The sequence below is a fragment of the Amia ocellicauda genome, chromosome 7 (assembly GCF_036373705.1).
Source record: "Amia ocellicauda isolate fAmiCal2 chromosome 7, fAmiCal2.hap1, whole genome shotgun sequence".
In the NCBI taxonomy this organism is placed as follows: Eukaryota; Metazoa; Chordata; class Actinopteri; order Amiiformes; family Amiidae; genus Amia; species Amia ocellicauda.
In genome coordinates, this window is record NC_089856.1 from 13,869,347 (window position 1) to 13,892,672 (window position 23,326).

The 23,326-nt window shown below is 44.2% G+C and overlaps 2 protein-coding genes across 6 annotated transcripts in view; one reads left to right on the forward strand and one right to left on the reverse strand.

The window, feature by feature from the left end:
* The first annotated feature begins 1,115 nt into the window (after positions 1 to 1,115).
* Positions 1,116 to 10,694, forward strand: slc26a10 (solute carrier family 26 member 10). Its single transcript, XM_066708571.1, has 18 exons — positions 1,116 to 1,485; positions 2,542 to 2,652; positions 3,071 to 3,228; positions 3,606 to 3,770; positions 3,875 to 4,027; positions 4,851 to 4,933; positions 5,237 to 5,384; positions 5,702 to 5,815; positions 6,236 to 6,313; positions 6,549 to 6,644; positions 7,310 to 7,416; positions 7,738 to 7,807; positions 8,137 to 8,316; positions 8,425 to 8,479; positions 8,636 to 8,724; positions 8,863 to 8,917; positions 9,369 to 9,475; positions 9,690 to 10,694. The coding sequence occupies exons 1-18, from the start codon at positions 1,221 to 1,223 to the stop codon at positions 9,726 to 9,728; spliced, it is 2,073 nt and encodes a 690-aa protein (XP_066564668.1). The 5' UTR covers positions 1,116 to 1,220; the 3' UTR covers positions 9,729 to 10,694.
* Positions 10,695 to 10,760: 66 nt separating this feature from the next.
* b4galnt1a (beta-1,4-N-acetyl-galactosaminyl transferase 1a) overlaps positions 10,761 to 23,326 on the reverse strand; it is a 28,550-nt gene continuing 15,984 nt past the window's right edge. For all 5 annotated transcript variants that reach the window (XM_066708576.1, XM_066708574.1, XM_066708575.1 and 2 more), the window contains 5 exons: positions 18,623 to 18,715; positions 15,918 to 16,105; positions 15,655 to 15,795; positions 14,506 to 14,743; positions 10,761 to 13,991 (listed from right to left, as the gene is read on the reverse strand). In XM_066708576.1, the coding sequence (XP_066564673.1) occupies positions 13,777 to 13,991; positions 14,506 to 14,743; positions 15,655 to 15,795; positions 15,918 to 16,105; positions 18,623 to 18,715 (875 nt within the window). In that variant the 3' untranslated portion in view covers positions 10,761 to 13,776. The remainder of the gene's footprint in view (positions 13,992 to 14,505; positions 14,744 to 15,654; positions 15,796 to 15,917; positions 16,106 to 18,622; positions 18,716 to 23,326) is intronic.

Here is a 23,326-nt window from a genome sequence, read left to right on the forward strand (position 1 = left end):
CGAGAGAAGGAAAATGGATGCTTTTAAAAACTGCATTGAAAAAGATGGACGACAGCAAAACTGAGCAAAGACAAGACCCTTGTGCACTTCTGTCACTTCACAGACTCTTGTGTCGGAGTTCTCCATGACCAAATCTCTCATCTCCACAAAAACAAGCAAATAAATATATTATATATATATATATATATATATATATATATATATATATATATATATATATATATATATATATATATATATATATTCACATACATACATACATACATACATACATACATACCTGTATATTAAATGTTTGTTCAGATATCAGAGGAAGGGAGCAACAGATAAGAATCAAACCAGAAAAGCCTCCAGTTTGATCACCAGACCAGGACGATCGCATTTCACAGGCGGCACAGACCTCCAGACCCCCAGAGCCCTCTTGCTCTCACTGTTGCATTCACCAATTAAGACAGCATAAGAAAATACACACACACACACACACACACACACACAAGGAAACCTATATGTTTCGGAAATAAACCGATTCCTGTAATTGCTCTGTGATATGGAAGAGCTGTAGAGAGATACACCATGGGCCACGGCTAACAATGGCGCCTTTTATCGCTGCAGGGGTGCGTCTATTCGTTCGGAGCTGGGAACTTTTTTTATCCCCGTCTTCCGATACAGGTAAATAGGAAGCAGATATAGAACTATATATGTCCGGATTGGGGAAAGGGACTTTGTGAAATGGAGTTGGTGTGAGTGCGTATTTGTTCTTTCTTGTCAAAAAATACATATATGACATATTAATAAAATAAATAAAAAACGTCAGCGGTAAGACCCCGAGGAACACACGCAGAACAATTTCTGCCACAGGTTCGTCTGTCAGCATCTCCGCTCTCGAACAAATGCATTCCTCTGGGGACAGAAGAGCGAGAGGAGGCGGGGAGACTCCCCAAAGCGATTCAAAGTCGATACAAAAACAAAAAAAAGAAAAGAAAAGAAAGAAACTGGCTTCCAACTTCTGTAGAAGCCGTTTAATTGGCCGAAACAAAGTGACAGGAAAAGATAGACCCAGCTGGTGCAGATATTTAAGTTGCCATATAAAAAGAGCCGCAACGGGAGAGACGGCACTGGTTCTGCCGAGTCTTTCGAGGCGCACTTGACACTGACAACCGACCTGTGTGCGCGGTTGCTGCGGTTGCCTGGGACGGGTACGTACCTGCGCCGAGAACGCCATGAGCGCCTCGGTGGTCGTCTACCGGAGCCTCTTCACCGAGGACCGGTTCCGCCAGTCGTTCGGCGCCGAGGAGCAGCGCCCCCCGCCGCCCCCGCTGCGCGAGAGGGTCGCCCGGCGCGTGAGGTGCTCGCGAGCCGCGTGCCAGCGGCTGCTGCAGGAGCGGGTGCCCATCTGCGGCTGGTTGCCAAGGTACCGGCTGAAGAAATGGATTTTGGGAGATATGGTGGCTGGCATGACCGTTGGCATTTTGCACATACCACAAGGTACGGATTGATTTGATTGATTGAATTAATTAACTTATGTAGTGTAGTAAACAATGCATTTTTAATTAAATGGACATTTTCAAGTTTTAAAGTTAGTTTATACGTTATTACAGCCAGCACTGCTAGCATATAAATGTGTAATTATTGTTATTTTTTACAAATCATCTTAGGCTAATGGCAAATGTGACATAATTCCGAAAATAATAATACAGTTAATCGTTTTTAACAGAGGCTGGGATTTAACGAACATATGTTTCAAATATATGTGGAATTTAGCCAAGCAAGCAACATGTTTGGAAATATTCGAAAATGACTTCTCCAAGACACAGTTAAGACACAGTTTACCTGAAACTTCCAAACTTATAATACGAAGCAATAAAACATCATTTGAATGACCTTAAATTGCTGTTGAGAAGTTATGTTAATGTTCAGACGTAAATCTTTGCATTTTACATTATAGAATCCCTGACCGCTGATTGGGGTATTCAATTTGAAATGGCTCTGCTGTCGACATTTTCATAGATTTTGTGTTTGACTCATCGGTCGAAGCCAAACCCTCCTTTTGGTAAACGGGACATCACGGTATCCCATTTAAATGCAATCCTGTAGGATACAGTTAGCCAGACATAGACTACAGTCAGCCAACACTGACCCAACTGATTCTCCTTTGACATTGCCTAAGTGATGACATCATGAGTCAAATTATAGTATTTCCCCTTCCTAAGCATTCAAATAACCAACAGCAAACAAATAACATGTATTATTATTATTATTATTATTATTATTATTATTATTATTATTATTATTATTATTAGAAGAAGAAGAAGTAGTAGTAGTAGTAGTAGTAATAGTAGTAGACGTAGTAGTAGTAATAGAAATAGTAGTAAAATAAGTATTAATAATAATAATAATAATAATAATAATAATAATAATAATAATAATAAATCACCTCTTGTTTACAGGTGCTATGACTGTGTCTCTCCAGGACCAGGAGACAGAGTCACTGCTATAGCTGCTCTAGCCCCTGCCTCACTGCCCCCTGATTCTCTCCCACAGGAATGGCCTTCGCTCTGCTGACGTCTGTGGCTCCCATCTACGGCCTGTACACCTCCTTCTTCCCAGTAATCCTGTACATGATCTTTGGCACCGGGAGGCACGTCTCCACAGGTCAGCCTGGCCTCTGAGCACCTGCTGTCACGTTTGTGTGCTGTTTTTACAACTGTCAATCTCTTACCTCTCATAAACATGGGACAGAAGTGTCTGTAGGGGACAAAAGTGTCTGTAGGCGACTAAAGTCTTTTTAGGGGACAAAAGTGTGTGTATGGGACAAAAGTGTCTGTAGGGGACAAAAGTGTCTCTAGGGGACTAAAGTCTTTTTAGGGGACAAAAGTGTGTGTATGGGACAGAAGTTTATGTAGGGGATAAAAGTGTTTTAAGCACCAATGGGGGGATGGAATCCTCAGCTTTGGACTCCACCTGCCCTAATCTGCCACCTGCATGGTAATTATATTCTGCTGAAATTGTCCCTCTGTCTGTGTTGCTCTGCTGATGTCTCTGGGGGCACTGCTGCCTGTGTGTGTTAAAGGTACCTTTGCTGTCGTGAGCCTGATGACTGGCTCGGTGGTGGAGCAGCTGGTTCCCAGGCCTGTGGACTTGAACAGCACCAGCCCGGAGGCGGCTGAGATCGAGGCCAGGAGGATCGGCGTGGCGTCTGCTGTGGCCCTACTCTCCGGGCTCATGATGGTACATCCTGCCCGAAACCAGCACTGTGCTGAGGAATAGCGTTTAGGGCTGCCTTACCTCTCATGCAAGGTGTTTTGCCCAGAATGCTCCATTTTAAAGCATGCTATGTGCTTAATGGGCTTAAGGGTATAATGATGAATCGATTTGGATAACAGTGCCAGCCAATTAAACTACGAGCAGATCTCAGGATGCTGTCCTTGTTTTTTTTGTTTTCTTTCCTAAACTCAGTCTCTGATGAAGCCTGTATTTGCTTTGTTAGAGAAGTTACAGCAGAAAAGGACAATGTAAAATGGGATTTGTCTTCTCAATAATCTTACCAAGTGATGTGCTGTGCTGTACTGTGCTATACTGTACTGATGCCTCTGGGTCCCCTGCAGGTGTGCATGTTCATGCTGCAGCTGGGCTTCCTGTCCACCTACCTGTCGGAGCCCATCGTCAAGGCCTTCACCAGCGCCGCCGCCTTCCATGTCACTGTCTCGCAGCTGCAGAGCATGCTGGGACTGCGGCTACCTCGCCACACTGGGCCCTTCTCTCTGTTCAAGGTCAGGAGGTCTATAAGGAGTATGAGGTTTGCGAATGGCAGGATGGGCTCTGTGAATGGCTATATTGTCTTGCATTTCCCAATCTGGTGTATTTTGGTTCGCAGACTCTGGCGTCGGTGTTTGAGGGGCTGCCAATGACCAACCTGGCTGAGCTGTTGATCTCCCTGGTGTGTCTGTCCCTCCTGGTCCCCGTGAAGGAGATCAACACTCGCTTCCGCCACCGGCTGCGGACGCCCATCCCCGCAGAGATTCTCACTGTATGTTGACTGTGCATGGGGTCAAGAGGATGGGGAGGGGTGGTTTGCACCCAACAACAATAAGAATAACAACAATAAGAAGAAGAAGAAGAATCCTAAAGCTCTGTAAATTCTTATTTCATTTCACATTATTATATAAGTTAGGTCTTGTGAATTAAATAATGTCTCTTATACAATTAGAGACATCCTTTACAGGACCTATTAACTTATTATAAATCACACAAGTAAATATTAAACACACAAATATCTTTACATTGAAAAAAACTAACATTTATTTGTCTAAAATTGTCTGGGTCAGGCTCTGTTGTAACTGACCTACAGTAGCCGATCTGTGTTTTAAAGCTAGTTAAACATATTAAAATGATTAAAAACTTATGTACATCCTTTGACACCAGCACCACTGGCATTGAATGTCCTTTAACATCGCTGGTAACTGAAGAATATTTTAATCCTCATGATTCTCTGAATGGGATGACATTTATACATGATAAGAGGTATAGGAATGTTTGGAAATGCTGCTCTGTGATTGTCTGGTTTCTCATATTTGATTTATAAATAGTAGTATAAGAATCATTATTTCTAATATTATTAATATTAATATTAGAATTGGTTGGTTATATATATATATATATATATATATTATATATGTGTATGTATATGTATATGTATATATATGTATGTGTGTGTGTGTGTGTATAGTAGGGACAAAATTGCACACTTGTCCTAGCTCCTCTGCACCACTTTTGAGCTCAGGTTATCAGATCAGGTCCATGTAGGAGCCGCTCCTCTAGACTGAAGCGCATGTTCTCCTTTGTCTGGCCAGGTGATCATTGCCACCGGAGTGGCCTACGCCGCCTCCCTGGACTCCAGATATGGGATTCAGATCGTGGGGCACATCCCTGCAGGGTAAGCCAGTCGCCCATCCCCTTCTTCTCAAGCTCTGACACAAGCTCTCACTGCCAGGAAAGCACCCCCTAGTGTTAGAGGAAACAGATTAGGATGAATCCATTCTGAGACAGATTAATTCATTAAGTTTGTGCTTTTCACTTCTGTTTGTTACTGTTTTTGTTACAACAAAAACAGCAATTTCAACGACAGTGAGAAGCAGCACATTGACTTGCATTGCGTTCACATTGTTTACCAGCCAGGAAGGGGTTAAATCTGGCCTCCTCCCTGATTTCCCCCCCGCCTCTCTGCCCACTCCTGCAGGTTCCCTCGCCCACAGGTGCCCGCTCTGGACTCTTTGCCCGACGTAGCCGGAGACACCGTGGCCATCACCTTCGTGGGCTACGCCGTGTCCGTCTCACTGGCCATGATCTACGCGGACAAGCACGGCTACTCCATCCGTCCCAATCAGGTAGCCAGGCCGCCCCAGAACCCTGAGTGGTCCAGCTACACAACAAACACTTGTTACAAGGGGTTGCAAGGCCTTGGGTAGCATTCTGATGGGAAATTTAAATACTATAAAATCATGTTCCTTATAAAGATCTCTGCTTGTTTTTAAATGTTACTATGTAATTTTCCAACATTAAGAAATTAGAAAGGAAAACAATGAATGAATGGCCTCTGCAGGGTGTGCCAGGACTGCGTGCTGTTTTTTCTGTGTGTGTCTGTGTGTCTGCTCTCTGCTCCCTTGTGCCGGGTGTTGTGTCACAGCTGTCATCTCCCCTGCAGGAGCTGCTGGCTCATGGTATCTCCAACACTGTGTCCTCCTTCTTCACCTGCTTCCCCAGCTCAGCCACCCTGGCCACTACAAACATCCTGGAGAGCGCGGGGGGGTACACACAGGTGAGCACCCGTGCTGGATCTGTTGTTATACTACGCTCCGCCCCCTTCCACCCCCTTCCACCCCACCCCACCCAACACACACACACGCACACGCACACACTCATCTCTCATCTAGAAATAACGGACCTTGCAGCTTTACCACATGTGAGAACAGAGGAGTGGCCCCCAATCTCACCCCTCTGTCCAAATCTCCTTCACGTGATGTGTAGGTGAGTGTGGTCAGCAGCAGGTAAAGCAGCAGATGGTAGTCCAGTGGGCCCAGTTTCCCCAAAACTCCTCAGTTGCATTTGTTTGGACTGACTGCAACCCTGGCAGTGTACAATCAATACATAAGTCAGTTGTGCTGTTATTTTGGAGCTAAAATGTATTTTCTTTCATCCATCTGTCTGTCTATCCTCCTCTCTCTGTCCCTCTCTCAAGCTGTCCGGGCTGTTCACCAGTGTCGTGGTCCTGATTGTGTTGCTGTTGATCGGGCCCCTCTTCTACTTTTTACCCAAGGTGAGTCCGAGTCATGACAGGTACCAGCCAGACTGGTCTGGGAGTGGCGGTTCTGTTCTTGAGATGGGGCAGTTTTGGTGCTTGTTCCTACCTGAGACAGTCCACACATGCCTGTTAGTCTGTGCTCCAAAGCTGCTCCCTTCCTCAGCATGTGTCAGACACAGCCGTAACCGCTCTGTCACCCAGTTGACTCGATAACCACACAGAGACTCTCTCTCTCTCTCCCTCCTTCCAGGCAGTGCTAGCCTGTATAAATGTCACTAGTTTACGCCAGATGTTCCTGCAGTTCCAGGACCTGCCGGACCTCTGGAGGGTCAGCAAGATTGACTTTGTGAGTACTACGCTCCCTTTGCCTGGGCCTCCACCTGTCCGCTGTTCCTCTCTACCATCATTAATTCATTCATTAATTTGCATATTTTACAGTAGAACACAGACAGACCTGTAATCAAACTCTGGATTGTCAAATGGGGTCATCCTAAAACCTGCCCAGAGGCACCCAGAGATCACCTAGACTACTAAAACATGCCTGGAGTCACCCGGTGGCACTAGGTGACGCCCAGAGATCAAAGACAATAACTTTCTTTTTATTTAAGTCCAGTTGGCGACAGCAAAACAAGATTAAGCCAGGAGATCAGCAGACATGATCAAGGACATATCAAGGCGATTTACAATACAAAGAAGTCACATCCCAGCTAACTGTACTTAAATGTGTCTGACAATACACAATGCAATCAAAATCAATTAGTAGTATTAATAAAATAATAATAATAATAATAATAATATCCCCTGTCCTGTTGCTTTATATGTCATTTAAGGGGGTAAGCTGTACACCATATATGAAATAATAGTAATAATAATAATAATAATAATCATATAGTAGACTATGTGATCTCCGGGCACCTCCGGGCAGGTTTTAGGACGACCGGTCAAATGTGACACACACACATGCTGTGAGAATGCAGTACCTCACCTTTGTGTATGCGCGTGTGTATGCAGGTGGTGTGGCTGGTCACCTGGCTGTCTGTGGTCATTCTCAATGTGGACCTGGGACTGGCCATCGGGGTGGTCTTCTCCATGATGACGGTCATCTGTCGCACGCAAAGGTACGTTACAGCAGCACACCCAACAGCAGTGGGGGACAGGACATGACAGTGTAGTACAGTGCTGGTTCTGGGGGTTGCAATCTTTCAGGCTTTTCCGCTCCATCACTTGGGCAACAGTGAACCCAACAGGTGCCACAGAGTACGAGGGATGGATGTGTGGCCCCAGGCTTGTTTGTCATGAGAACAAGATAGCAGCAGTAACAATAATAATAATAGTAATTATAATAATGATTATGATAATGATAAAAATTATAAACTGAAAAGGACAATTGCAAGCAGGCTGATTCTCATACATGCCCCTGTTCTTTCTCTCTTCCCCAGGGCTGCCTGTTCTGTTCTGGGTCGGGCCTCCAACACTGAGATATACAGGCCGATGGAGAATCACAGTAAGGTTAGCGCAGCCATGCCAGTCCTCTGTTTCCTCACTGCTCCCGTCAGTCCCATGCAGTGCATTTCAGGTCCCGGCCTCCAGGGGGCAGAGCACCTCCAGACTCCATTCCACCTCAGCTCTTAATCAGATAATCAGTTAATTGACCTTGTTATGCACCCAGCTGAACCAGTGTAACCACCCCAAGCAAAACCACCCTTTGTCCTCTGTCTTTCTCTCTCTGTTTTGTATTGTGTGTAGCTTGTAAAGTCACAGGCATGTCTTATATCATAATTTATAGATGTGTCAGTCCCTCAGTGCTGACTGTCCCCACTATCCCTCTCTGCCCTCAGTGCTATGAAGTCCCGGGAGTGAAGATCGTGTGCTACAACGGGCCGATTTACTACGGGAACCGCAGCTTCTTCCGGGAGGCGATGGGCCGGCTGCTGGGCCTGACGCCCGAGCGGATCCGCCGCAGAGAGAAGGCCAGGAAAGCCCAGGAAAAAAGAGAGAAAAACACCATTGCCACCGTGGTGAGGACACACACATACACAAAAAGACAGACACGCAAAGATATGAAGCATTTACCGTCAATACAGATGTTTATTTTTGCTCAAATGTCTTTCTTTTTGTCCTGTCAGGAGCAGGGAGTGGCGAACACGTCTTTCTCCTCGGAAAACGAACTCTTCAAATCAGGTATAGTATTCAGAGGGAAGGCCTGCCCGGGGTGGGCAGAGCCCCAGCAAATCGACCAGGGATGGCCAGACTATAACAATGACCACCTTGGCTTTGCACTGCATGATGTTTTCTTTTTCTTTGTTTTGCTCTTTCTCTTTGGTCTCCCCCCACTAGAAGCTGCCGAAGGCGAGGTCCAAGCTGTACTAATCGACTGCAGCAGAGTCATCTTTGTGGATGTGGCCGGTGCCCGACTTTTCATCCAGGCAAGTTCAGAGGCATCCCAGGCCACTCCACCCTCAGTAATAATGCAGACAATCCATCTACCATCCATCTGACTTAAACATGGTTATTTAACCTGATTCTTGCCCTCTAATACCTGCACTTCTCTGTCTCTCCTCCAGATGTGCTTAGAGTGCCAGAAGTCAGGCTTCCGGATCTATCTGGCCACTTGCAATGGTAAGTCTGACGGCACAACCACATGTAATGCCTTAATCGCTGCTTGAGTTGAAACATGACACTGAGACAGAGACATACCTGCCGAGGGGAATAGAGATCCATTTGGCTCTCGGGCACAGAGGGAAACAGATGTGAGCGCTCTTACGCGCCTAGAGGAATAGTACAGGACTGAAGGTGGCAAAATAGAATCAGTAGCTCCAGGGGAGGTGGGTAGGGGGGAGGAAGCTGCTTTGTCTGGCCATTAGCGGCATTTCCCGTGTTACAAATGTGAACTGGTTCAAAGAAACAAAGCACAACAACACGAGCGCCTCTGGCTGGCACTGCACATGAGCCTGGGCAGACGTGCCATTTCCTTCAGCGTGCGTTGATTGAAAAAGCAGCACAGTATAAACACACGCACCAGACTGCGAACAGAGTCTCACGACAGCCGTGTGTGTGTTGTCGTCTGCAGAGAGTGTGCTGAAGATCCTGACATCCAGTGGCCTGATGAGCTACATGAGCCCCCAGCACATCTTTGTGACCGTCCACGACGCCGTGCTCCACATCCAGCAGCAGAAGGTATGGCTGATCCCGCCACTTCCCATCTTAAACCAGGGTTCAAGTGTCAAAATAAATTAATAAAACGTCAATGTAGAATCCCCGCCAGTAAACAGAACACTTTGAAAAGTTTTTTTTTTTTTTTTTTTACCAAAATCAGCATCAGCCTAGAAATGTTGACTTCTCTCTCTCTCTCTCCCCCATCCCGTCCCGTTTCTGTGCCTATGACCCTCAGGAGAAATCCCCCGAGAAGACTACCACTGTCTGGGTTTGAGGCTGGGCGGACATTTCCATTCTGGGCCTGCAGGCTCCTCCCTATGCCGTTTTGAATCCAGGAGTGACGCCATCAGTGGGAACAATGAGATCAAAAGCGAGAAAGGAAAAGGGATTTAAAACTGAAACCAAGATGTCCGCCACTTCCTCCTAACGTGTGTGCGTGTGAGTGAGAGTGTTTATGTAGCCATGTTTGTGCGGGTGTGTATTTATGTGTGGCTGTGTGTGTGTGTGTGTGTGTGTGCGAGTCTGTTCCAGAGAGGTAGCAAGCCCTCTATGCCCAGCGTGCAGCGGCCATCATTCAGGGTGGCAGAGATCTTGGATAAGCAATACGGGCATACCGTATTGTCCTCCTACGTTTGTAGAAGATAAAGAAGGAAAATGTTTGTGTTGAGCACTCAAACCAAAGGCTGCAGCTCTCGCCTTATTATAGGAATGGCAGCTACCTGCTTGCGAACTGTCACGCTGTTGGCAAAACAAAAGGGAAAAGCTCATGAACACTGTCTGATTGGCAGAAACCACACCAAACCACATGTACACAGGAACACAGGCAAATGGGGAAGTCAGTGAAAGCTGTGAAGTTGGAATTATGATTATACCATTTACTGGATTTCAGATTTGATTATATAATCTCAGAATCCAGTATGGCAACCTACAGATCAAGTATCAATGAATTATTTGCAATAGCAGTGAGCTCTAATTGGTTTTAAACTTATTTTATATTGCAGATTTGACAGCAGAAATGTTGGAAGTCTAGGGAAACAATGTAATTTTTATTGTATTTTTATGCTGCATTTGAATAATGATGCTGTCTGACTAAACTTGTACAGCCCATCACAGGTGTGTGTGTGTGTGTGTGTGTGTGTGTGTGTGTCTACATGGCTACATGTATGTCATTGACTTGTACTGTATTTAACATGGAAATATTTTTCAACATACTTTTGCAATAAACCTGCATTTCCTGTAATCTTGGTTCAGATTTAAAAAAAGGGGTAAATTGTGTTAACATGAACATAAGACCCAAATTCAAATATCTTTTCAAATTGTTTATTAACTTTTTTCTTCCCCCTCGCATTAATGATTTAGTACAAACCGGTCGGATGCATTACAGCACAGGAGACCATGTAAATCCAATTCTTACAAATACTGCAAAGATAGGTCCGAGTACTGGGCTTGATCACGGCAGGAGGGGGTTTGAAAAATGGGCCTTCTCCTTGCACAGAATCTTAAAACCAGAAGCAAGCGCCCAACCAGTAGGAGAAGCAGAGCAAGATATTGGTCCCATGCTTTCAGAAGGAACTGTGCGTCAATGCGTGTACTGCACTGCAAAGAATGATTCGCAAATAACAAACTCGTAAACCCGACAATAAGTGCACCTTAAAGCCAAAAAAAACAAAAACAAAAATATTTGTCCCCCAATTTAGCAAAAAAGAAAGACGACAACCAGTTTATTATATCCTTGGATTACTGAAATCTATAATACCCGAATAATACTCTCTGTAGCTTTTGACAATTCAGGGGTCACAAATGTCAAACACCACTTAACTACCCTGATCCCCTGTGCAGCCTCCACTGGGCCCGGCTCTGTGCAGCGCCCGTTTCCTCATTCCGGCACCTGTTCCCCTTGCTGAACTGGCACGGTCAACTGACAATACAAAGACAAAAATAAAATAAACAACATAGGAGTGAGCTGCTTTGGCTGTTTGGTGATATTTAGTATCCAAGCGTTTTTCCCCCTTTTTTTTCTCCTTGAAGAAATATTTATTTAATTAATTATTTTCTACAGAGAAATCTCTTGGCAGCCTGTTTACCCTCAGGGCTTTCCCTCGGAAGCATGCACAATATTTTACTAATTGGCACAGAAGCAAAAACACACAACACAAAGAACTGAATCAACAGGGCTAGAGATGTCCAGTGCAGAATGCCCTGTCCAGCTGCCATATGCCACTCAGATTTTAACATGGGGGCTGGGGGGTGGAAAGTAAAGTGCTCCTGCACTGCATAACACAACAGTGTGTAACACAAAACTGCACCAACAAAGCCAACCAAACTGATCAAGGAAGGGCAACTCTCCCAGCACTGACATGGGAATGGTGAAAGCTTCGTTTTTATCATATATGACCAACAACCACCAAACCTTAAGAATAAAAATGCAGTCATACATACATGCACGTTCTTTTCATATTTTTAATAACTGGTATTCTGTGGTTGCAGAAACACCACAGGCCTCCATAGAGAAACCAAAATGTCCACACCTTAAACTCAACTAATGTCTGTCTAACTAACTCCCTGATTCAAGACCTGGATTAGACAAACTGTTGGTCTTGTCTGCAGATTTTAAGCAGCAAAAAACAAAACCAGTGAACAATGAACATTAAATACTAAAAGCTAAATTTACGAGTCCTAAGTGGTCATGTCTTGGGCGACATTGCCCTCTAGTGGTTCAACAAATACAATTTAAAACATGCATTGCAAATAAAGTCAGTGCAGGCAATCAGTGCCTCTAATAGCACTTAAAACAGAAACTCGGGAGCATTGCAGTAACATTCACATGAAGATTGCTTTCGCGTACAAAATACAATAATCAATTATATTAAATCAAGAACTAGATCACAAATGCCCACAATGCCCTGTGATGCAGGACTGAGACCCCTGATTTAAACATAAAAGTGCACATTTCTTTTCATATATAAGTGTGCTTGAACATCTGACCTGTATCTGAACAAAACACCAGTCACCGAACCCTTCAGCTCAAGACAGGAAGTTGGCTTTGGTCATTGTTTCAGACCCAGACTGTAACACTGCTGTAGCTAGAGCTGGGACAGTCCAGGAGGTGGCACTGTCTCAAAGTGAAGGAGCAGGAGTGGCCAGGGAAACTAATATAGAATACATTTCTGACTGCTCACTTCCCCTCATATCTTGTTTGTGCAAGAGTGTTTCTGTGCGGGGGCGTGTGTGCTGTCAGTAAATGGTGATGAATAGGCTCTAACCCTCCAGTCACTCGGTAGAAGACAGCAGCCGGCCAGCTGGCTGTGAACACTGACAGCTTTGGCTGCTATTAAGCATGATACGAATTAGTAAAAACAATACAGTCAATAAAGAATTAGAGAAGAAATTAAAAAAGAAAAAGAAAAACAGCAAAGGACACTGAAAGAAAAGGCTTTGGCACAGTTAACCATGACAGAGCTCCTCCCCGCCACCCCCTCTAGTGAGCTTATATCACAACTCAATCCCTTTCCGATTCCCTCTCATATTTTGCAAGCTCTCGTCAGAGAGCTGAGGCATGGCCCTGCAGGACTCCTCTCACTTTAGTATCCCTGCAGCCATGGTCCAAAAAACAGAATAGCAATACATAAATAAATATATCATCTAATCTGGGCAGACAAATTCTTCAAGAGTGGGGGGTGGGGAATAACCTCCTAAAAAAACAGCAAGTAGTCACAGGCTCAGTCTGTCCAGATCACACTGGTCCACAGCCTATAATACACACAGCTTGAAGAAGCACACTTGTGACCTGTAGTGTGACAGAGCGTCCTGGAGAATTTCCCCAGGAGGCCGACCCTTCCGCACTCCGGCCCAAATCCAGCCCAGCCAGAGGAGGGAAATCAACAAGCGAACCGAAACGGCTAAACCCTGCTGCCGTGATTGTGGCACTTCGAGAGAAAGTGCAAAAGCAAAACCGAAATGAGAAAGTGAACGGATTATTTACAAAGTACAAAAAAAGGATTCCCCACGTTTCTCTGTCGCACCCCTAAATGAAAACAGAAAACTATAAACACTGTCTTTTCCAGCATCCCAAGTGCAGACAGCTTCCATCGGTCATAAATGCCAGCATGTGTCTGAAGGAGCTGTGAGCCCCTGGAACTGCATTGAGAACAGTTTTCTATTGGCTGGAGCCGGCCAGTTCACTTCCCTGTCATTTCAAACACCCTGCTCTCCCTCCCTCCCTGGGCACCAACTGGGACGAGTTTGGCACCAAAGGGGAAAAGGTCTGGATGACGATGGAGTGCAGGGGAGAGGGGGAGGGTGAGGAGGAGGGTAGGGGGGTGTCAGTTGTGCGTCAGGCACTTAAAGCGGTTCTTGAAGTACAGTAGGCCGTTTTTGGTGTTGCTGGCGTCGGAGGACTTGGCAGGGTAGCGGAACTTGGCATACGTCTTCTCGGCTTCCGATTGGCTCCAGGGCAGCTTGATCTTGGAGGCGTGGCTGACCACCACATCATCGCAGGAGCCAACGTGAAGGGAGCCCAGCCCGTCGATGAAGAACTCTGGAGGGTGGAGTGAGGAGAGACAGAGGTGTTAATACAGACACCCTGACTGGACACTATAGTACATTAACACGGACACGGAGAAAGACAGATGGACAGCGGGCAGCCTGCTTGGTGTTGGAGTGATCAGGACTTCCACCAGGCAGATTCTTGAAGTTGGCATAAGGCTAAGGCTAACACTATACAGATGTTCATAGTCCTGAAACAAGATATGGCAAAATATGTTTGTGCTCATAGCCACAGACACAGAGAACCAAGACCATAACCCAGCTGAGACTGAGAAGCAGTGCCCATCTCTTGTTGCCTAATAATGGCATATTATGGTTAAGATAATAATCTGTGTACATAGTTCCTTTTGTACATCCTGTGGGGACAGAAATGTAAAATTGTTTTGGATGAGCTGGGGGTGTAAACAGTGGCGGGAGTATGAAGAGACTCGGGGATGCCTGTCAGGCAAGGGAATTGGTAGAAAGAAGGAGAAGGAGGTGGAGGAGGGATGGCTGCACTGCTTCACCTAGGTGTGCCACCCTGGCCAGCCGGGGGTCAAAGCCGACTTGCTGCACACGCTCAGTGTGGGCCAGAAAGAAGTTGATGACGCCGTCGGTGACAACACAATGGGGGAAGCCAGCGATGGTGTGGTGGTAGCCACGGCGCATGTGCAGACAGTCGCCCTCCTCACCGCCTGGCTCCACAGAGATGGTCTGCCGGTATGTGGCTGTGTAGCCCGTAATCTCCCGCACTGCACCGCCCACCTGCGCACAGACACATATTAACACACCTCTCATCTGTGCACACGCATGCACGTCCACGCACAGGGACACACACACACACGCACAGGGACACACACAAACACAAAGAGGCACGTCCACGCACAAGGACACACAAAACACGCATGCACGCACGCACGTACGCACAGAGGCGCACTCAGAGACATGCAGTTCAGCTGCTGGATACATCCCAGCTGTTTCCCAGCAGGAGCGACGGCTGAATTCCAATGTTCCCAACTACAATGGCGCCCTTTCAGCTCCCAGCCCACTACACTCCACACTGAGCCCTCTCTGAAGTGGCACGTCCTGCCTGGGCCTTGTAGGACCCATGATCTCATGATGGAGTGTTTGGCAAGGCCAGAACAGAATTATTGGGAAATATCTCCGGAGCTCTTATTGGACAAGAATGTACTACTTGTTTAGGAGTTTAGTATTCTGGCGGGGAAAAAAAAATCTGCTTCTTCCTATGACTGTCTGAAAACACTCCACCTGTTGTGGTGAAGTCTGCTTTTAAAAATCTGTGGGTTACGATTTATACATTACACTCCCTTCTCCTCTTCCCCTCCAATGTTGTAATTTCTCAAGCTGCAGTCTCTCCCATGCCATTCTGTGGTATGGCTCATAGCTGTGTGAGGAAGTCTGAAGAATGGACGATGACGCTTGGTATCACGGCTGGATAAGTGAAACAAATCTAAAATAATCTCGAAATGGACAAACAGGCTGAAGGCTGAAGGCTTTGTGTTCGAAACATCTCATTCTCTGGGCTCTGTGGTCTTTAGGATTGCCATGTTAACCTATATAGGGCCAGTAGGGCCAGGGCAGCAGACAGTCAGTGATGTATCTGGTGGTGTAACGAAGCCCTGATTGTTGCTAAGCACTTTTAGCATGTTTCTCACCAGGTCCAGGGTGGTCTTCTCCAGGACATCCACCAGCTTCTCCAGCTTGGTGCTGGCAGTGAAGATAAAGTCATCGTCCACCCACAGGACATACTTGGTGGTCACCTGAGAGATGGCCAGATTCCTGCCTGCAAACCAGCCCTGAGGGACAGAGGGAGAATATAGGGAGGGAACGAGAGAGAGAGAAATTGCTTACAGATTACAGGTTTCGCAGTGTGTATGCATTGGGGGGGGGGGGGGGTATGCATCTCAGGGATCCCCACCTTGCCGAAGGGCATGGTGTAATGCTCGATGTGGGGTCCCCTCATGGGCTGTGGCTCCTTGCTGTCGTCTGCAATCACTATGGTGACAGTGGGGTAGAAGCTGCGGATGCTGTCAATCAAAACCTGCAGCTTGTCATAGCGCAGGAACGTCTTGGTTGCTATGGTCACTAGGGCACTGATGTTATAATCTGATGGAGAGGAGAGGAAGGTTAAGAGACAGGAAATGAGAGACAGGAACTGGTGACAGGGCCCACATCCACATGGAGCAAAAGCCCCGCCTGCAGTGAAAACCACCGCGCTCAACTGCAACAGCCTGGGGCTGCACGAACACTACTGGGTAGGTAGGTAGTTCAATCCTAGAATCAAGGAAAACAATGGAGATGCACAAGCGGCCTGTCTCGATTATTATTATAATTGTTCTTTTTCATTTAAGCTTCCTTTCCCTTAGCTATCCAATCAACAGCAGACTGAAATGCACTGGATTTCATCTCCACATCGAACCGCAATCAAGCGTGACAAACCCTGGGGAAATTCTCCTCAAAAGAGGCCATTGCTTTTTTGTTTTTGTCTTTTTTCTTATCATAAACTGGAGGGACTAGACCAGCAAAGTGCGGCTTCTCCCAGTGAAGCTTGAGAGCTTCCTCACTGCCTTTTTGATGTCAATGCAAAGCAAATCAAAACCAACACATTTTCCACAGCTGGTCTGTAAAAGGGAAGGAATGGGGCTGGATTACAAAAATCACTAAAACCACACATTTTCTGCCCCTCTCCCACCATTGCAGCTGTCTGGGTCATATGAAATCTTTATTTATTTTAAAATAAAACTCCTGTTGTGTAAGGCTGAATCTATTAGAATTGGACACAAAGTACACAGCCTTTATCTATTTACCTCCTGTGTGACTTGCTGCCCTTTGATCACACGCAGGAAACCACACCACAGAAAATAAAGTGTCTTAAAGGACAGATCAAGGCACACACACAAGCGTGTCTCCTCTCTGGGGTGGGACAATGCTATATACCTAAAAAATCACTTCCTGTTATTCAACCATTTCCACACAAGCCTTGCAACACCACCCTGCTCAAACACTAGTCTTGTGTAGTGAGATTCCAGAACAGCTGCAACAAGATCCTTAATTGCTTGATTAAATTAAATAAATACATTAACAAGCTGGTCGTGACAGCCCTGCCCTGGTACATAGCTACGATCACACTGCCTTCCCCAGAACAGCAGCTCTCGATCTTTCTCAGTACAATATTTTGTAAGTCGCCCTGGAAAAGGGCGTCTGCTAAGAAAAAAAAAATAGCATTAATAATTACAGCTGAGTGACTGAATTTGTCTGTTGGGGAAAAAAATTGGGACCAAGTAAAAGCCCACAACTAGAGCGGAATGGGCCGAATGTGTGACACCTGTAAACAAAACCATGTTTCCACCTTAAACTCTTCTATGCTGCTTGCCATGGAAGATCTGAACTGACTCGCAAAACATGTTCTTCTAAAAAATACAAAATGAAAATAAAGAAAACAGTCAGGCGTTCTATTGGTTGGATGTGGAACACCTCAGGCATGGAAAGTTAGTGATGTCACTGCCATTGTTTCACCTGTGGTATGTAAATATATAAATCATTCCTGTAAGAGCAGTACAAAGTACAATAATTATTGTCATAATTAACTCCAATTTACACAAGTGTATATGAGATATATATTGTTTACTGTATAAGGTCATACATCCTAGATTGTAAAAGCTGATATGTGCAGACAAGATGTTAAGTCACAGGTAAGAGCTAAGGGGTAGGTAGGATAGGGGAAATCAAAATAATCAATACGAGTACTAGTAAAGCAAAGCAAGAAGTATTACAAAACATTGTATAAGTGCTATCTTACAGGAGAGAATATTACTAAATTACAAGTACTGTCTGAAAAGATGTGTCTTGAGTAAGCACTGACTTCAAAACAGCAGAGTCTCTGACCTCCTTCTTCCCATTGGCAAAACAGTTGGCTCCTGTACTGAGGCTTTGACACCTACTTCATGCTAAAAGCTTAACTTTTCATGCAAGGTCTACTTTTAAGATGCTGGCACCTGGGGAATCCTGGGTCAGAACTGGACTGCAAATTACCTTTTTTTTTTATTGGAAAGTATTTTACAAAACAAGATAAAAACATTCAAAATTTTAATACTTCTAATACTTCTAAAATCACTTAAAACCTTTTAAAATCTTAATGTGATTTAACCCAAAAATCCAAAAACTCAAAATACTTGTGCAATAAATAACAAACAATAAACTTGTGAAAAGGGCAATACTGCCAAATGAAACAATTAAACAAAATGGTCAAATGCATTGAAATTAACTGAAAATGCACCAGATAAAACAAAAAACAAATAAAACAATAAAATAAAGACAAATCCAAAACAATCTGACGCATTTAAAATTAAAATCCAAACGGTCAATGCATTTGACAAAAGAACAGCACAAAAACAACCAAAACAACAAAACAAGTGTTTTTAAAATTTTTAAAATTCTTTAAAAGCAATTAAAATTCATTTTTAAAATCATTTCTAAAAACCATCGATCAGTAATAAAAGGTTAAAAGATCTCGGACTCGGGGAGACTGCAAATTACATCAATACATCAGTGTCTGGGGTTTTCATGGCCTTTTACAGACAAAGCTAAATGCACAGCAGCCAGCGGGAGAATGTTAAAACTCACCTCCCTTGGGGCCAGGGTTGTAGAGTTTGGGTGTGACTCCGTGGCGGATCTTAATGGTGAACAGAGCCTGGTGTCCGTCAGTCTCAAACTGCACTGAAAGACACAGGAGAGGTACTCTGACACTACAGACTGCCTCTGGCAAAAGCAAAGCAGGACACAGGCCTGCAGTGGAGCAGTTGCTTCATGCATGAAAACAAAACATAAGTGAGGAAACGGGTGTGTTTTTCACATATCACAAGCCAAACACACATATATATATATACACTATATATAATGCTGACAATACAATCTCATACATTATATACGTATATATATATATATATATATATACACACACACACACACACACACATACACTAACAACAGTTAGTTTCGGTCCTCAAATCTGATTGGATGAGAGACGTTCCATGAGCACTGATGGTCTGACACCATCAGCACTTGGACGCTTCACTGTGTGTATCACTCCGCCACATTAACCTTTGAAAACAAATAAATGTGTACAATAGTCCCAAGGACCAGCAAACGCACTAGATTGTTGTCACCAGCTGCCTGCATGTTTGTTGCTTTTCTAATGCTTTCGAAGCAATTTTTCTTGTTCAATGAAAAATCGAAACGAAAACGATAATACTTTTCAGACTATATTGTTTAGGAGATAAACTGTTAACTTTTTGTTTATGGAAGGATGGAAAATATATAGCCTATATGAAAAATAAAATAAATATCTGACCATATTGCGTGTAAAATGTCAGTTGTTAACTTCATGTTCATCAATGGATAAAGAATTAAATAATTATAAATCTACATTTTATTTGAAATGTCATTTATATTAGCTTCTTTGTTTATTGAATTAAATATGAGTTACGGCACACACTGGTAACCACACATGTTCTCTCTCTCTCTCTCTCTCTCTCTCTCACACACACACACGTTTTAGGTAAGCACATCATTTGAACTGCAACAGCACATCCTGCTCTGTGGCGTAAGAAAGTAGTTTCATACACAAGTGCATTTTTTTATGACAGTCAAGTTTGTTTCTCTTTTTTATTTTCTTGTTTGTTGAACTGTTGTATATAAGCAATATCACACGAGCAAGAGTGAGATATGGCCCTATATAGGTGCTGATATAGGGCCATATCGCACTCTTGCTCGTGTGATATTGCTTATATAATATATATATATATATATATATATATATATATATATATATATATATATATATATATATATATATATATGGGGAGCGAGAGTGATGAACTGATGAATTGCAGAAACAGTGCCAGGAGAGCTGTGCATGCTGCTAGTCTCTCTTTAAGGGGGCTTAGAATCTCTGGCGCTGTCTAGTGCACGTGGAATGTCATTTCAGTGGTACTTCCAAGAAACGCATTAGCCAGTCCAGAGTCAATACAGATATCATGCATCATTTACATACAAAACTGCTCTAATGAATTTGCAAATTCTCTTAGGCTGTTTCAGGTAGGAACACAAGGACTGTTCCTGCAGCTCGCGAGAAGGACAGAGCCCTTGGACAGATGCATTCATATGTATTCCATGTTTTTGTTTATTTATCTGGGCAGGGGAAAGTGGTGGTATTTTGTGCTGTTGGGAAACGTGACAATCCCAAACCCTGCCTCCCTTTCCTTCCTGATTCCACAGCTGCAGAAGCCCTGATGTGGGATTTCCAAATGACGATGCTTCCCCTGGCGTTGGACGGATTAGTGCATCCCTCAAAACTCCCTTACTCCCCCGCCCCAATACCACCCTCTGAACTCCAAATTCTTTTTGCTAAAGCTGTTGGAACCCCCCTCCCACTGCAGCCCACATCCTGAAGCGAGCTCTGGATAGTTATTTTCCTCAAGATGAAGGAGTCTGACTAATTACAAGAGCATCTTCCTCATAATAATAATAATAATAAAAAAAAAAATGTTTTTGACTGCAAAGGGAAGTAGCATTGTAGCATTCAGAGACTGCCTGCTCTGTAACTGAGGGTTAAACCATGTCCTGGGCCTCTAACCCAGCTTCGCAGTCCCTGCTGCAGCTCTCCGATATCACACAATCTCACAGCTGCAGAGCTCTGCATTAGTTTGGAATGTTATCTCTCAGAGCAGCGTAGGCGACACCAACAACTCCCAGCACGGGGGATTGCACGGGTATGAGCTGCACTCCAGGGACACTCCAATCAGGCCAATTAAGTAATTACAGATGAGCAATTCTGTGAATAGAGTGTATCCCCTTGCAACACTCAACTCAACTCAGCCTCCCCTTCTGTTGTATTTTATTTTTTATTTTTATTTTTATCCATAACAAAAATCTGGAATTTAGAGAGCAGTCAATTTTATTATCTAAACTGCAACTACTGTTAAGCACCACCTCGTGCCCCCTTAGGGTTCCCGTTCAGAGCGAGACCAGCAAGGGAATTACACACAGGAAGGCGTTGGAGCAATGCCAGGAGCAGTTCCTTTGCAGGCTATGCTCACATGACCCTAAATAAAGGGGCTTTTTAAACACCCTTCACTGCAGCTTTGAGGACACAGACACAGAGGAAAAAAAATATATATAGGAGAGCAGGCCGAGTGGGCTGAGCGCACCACCGCTGTGAAATTGCTGCATTTTGCAACCCTGACATTTCACTGCATTTTCTGTGTCTGTGTCCAGAATATTTATAACATCATTCACAAGGGTTTCTGCCTGGTTCATTTGAAGACCTCTATCTTATGCGAAATAATACAAGAACGTCTTGAATTGCGCAACTACATTTTTTTAGGATACACAGACACACACTCTCTCTCCATCTCTCTCTCGGTCCTTCCAGTTCCTCAGGCAGTGACCCCAATCTGGTTCTCTCCTTTTCCTCATTGTTCAGAGCAGTGACCACACAGCCACTCACTCCGGACCCAACAACCCCACTTAGGATGGAAATCTCAGCGTTTTCTATCCAAAACTCTGGTTTGATTTTTAATTTGCAGCAGAAATATCCTTTGTTGTTGCTGTGAGAGCAGGTTTATTTTCCCTTAACTTACTTATTTACTTCTTTTTGCAGCATCAGAGAAAGTTAATAAACTGAATCTCATGGCGAGGAAGGGTCTGTGGAAAACCTATACATACATACAGTTGTATGCAAAAGTTTGGGCACCCTTCCAGTTGATCCACTAGTGTTATTTTTTTGTAAGGTCTCAGAACTTAACTGACTCGTTAGGCCTTAAACCAAGTCAGGTGATGACAATTACAGAACTTAATAAATTCTCTGACCCTTCAAACATCTCAGGGTGTTGTGCTTACACTCCACAACCATGGGCTCCTCTAAGCAGCTGACTGAGGAAAATAAAGATAATTGAGTGTTAAATGCAGGGGAAGGCTAAGAAATTTAAGTGAAGGGGAACCGTTGAACTCAAGACAAGATCGATAGAACTGCTCATAGACTGGTAAGGAATGCAAAGCAAAACAGAAAATAAAGTGTCTTAAATGACAGATCAAGGCACACACACAAGCGTGTCTCCTCTCTGGGGTGGGATAATGCTATATACCTACAAAATCACTTCCTGTTATTCAACCATTTCCACACAAGCCTTGCAACACCACCCTGTTCAAACACTAGTCTTGTGTAGTGAGATTCCAGAACAGCTGCAACAAGATCCTTAATTGTTTGATTAAATTAAATAAATACATTAACAAGCTGGTCGTGACAGCCCTGCCCTGGTACATAGCTACGATCACCCTTCCCCAGAACAGCAACTCTCGATATTTCTCAGTACAATAATATTTTGTAAGTCGCCCTGAACAAAGGTCGTCTACTAAGAAAAAAAAAGTAGTAATAATTACAGCTGAGTGACTGAATTTTTCTGTTGGGGAAAAAAATTGGGACCAAGTAAAAGCCCACAACTAGAGCTGAATGGGCCGAATGTGTGACACCTGTAAACAAAACCATGTTTCCACCTTAAACTCTTCTATGCTGCTTGCCATGGAAGATCTGAACTGACTCGCAAAACTTGTTCTTCTAAAGAATACAAAATGAAAAAGAAAACAATCAGGTGTTCTTCTGTTGGTTAGATGTGCAACACCACAGGCATGGCAAGTTAGTGATGCCACTGCCATTGTTTCACCTGTGGTATGTAAATGCATAATCCTTCCTGCAAGAGCAATACAAAGTGCAATAATTATTCAATGCATAATACATTTCACATGTACATATATATATTGGTATATCTGTATATATCTCGTATACAAGAAGCACTAAGCTTACTGTTGTGGAGATACAGGGAGGTGAGCGTGGGAGTCATAGTGTGGGAGAAAGACAACTGATCATGGTAAAGAACCTGGAACTTGAACTTGACTACAGATTTGGACTAGGGCCTTTGGACTGCTTTAAGTTTTTTATTAGTTACATGTGGCGTTAGGGACTGGTTTTATGTTTAGTTTAGGCTTGATAGGAGCTAAGGGTTTATTCGGGTTTTGTCTCTGTCTGTCTGTTTAGTTCAGCACCCCACACTGTTATAAATACAATTATCCACTTTTGCACCATTCCCGTGCCTGTGGATTTCTGCGCCCCGCCTTGTCCAACCACATACAGTGTCACAGTATATATACTGCAAATCGAAACAAGTGGAAACATCTTGGCGAGTCCTTCCTGCAGCAGGGGACTGATAAAGGCTGATGATAGAGATCACATATACGTGTGTGTGTGTGCGTGTGATGTTTATAAATACAAGT

What these genes read in the sequence shown, in the direction of transcription:
- slc26a10 (XM_066708571.1), top strand. Translation starts at nt 1,221, where the DNA reads ATGAGCGCCTCGGTGGTCGTCTACCGGAGCCTCTTCACCGAGGACCGG. An exon ending in GCGCGGGGGGGTACACACAG is followed by an intron (nt 5,816 to 6,235) that starts GTGAGCACCCGT and finishes CCCTCTCTCAAG; the next exon opens with CTGTCCGGGCTGTTCACCAG. An exon ending in AAAACACCATTGCCACCGTG is followed by an intron (nt 8,317 to 8,424) that starts GTGAGGACACAC and finishes TTGTCCTGTCAG; the next exon opens with GAGCAGGGAGTGGCGAACAC.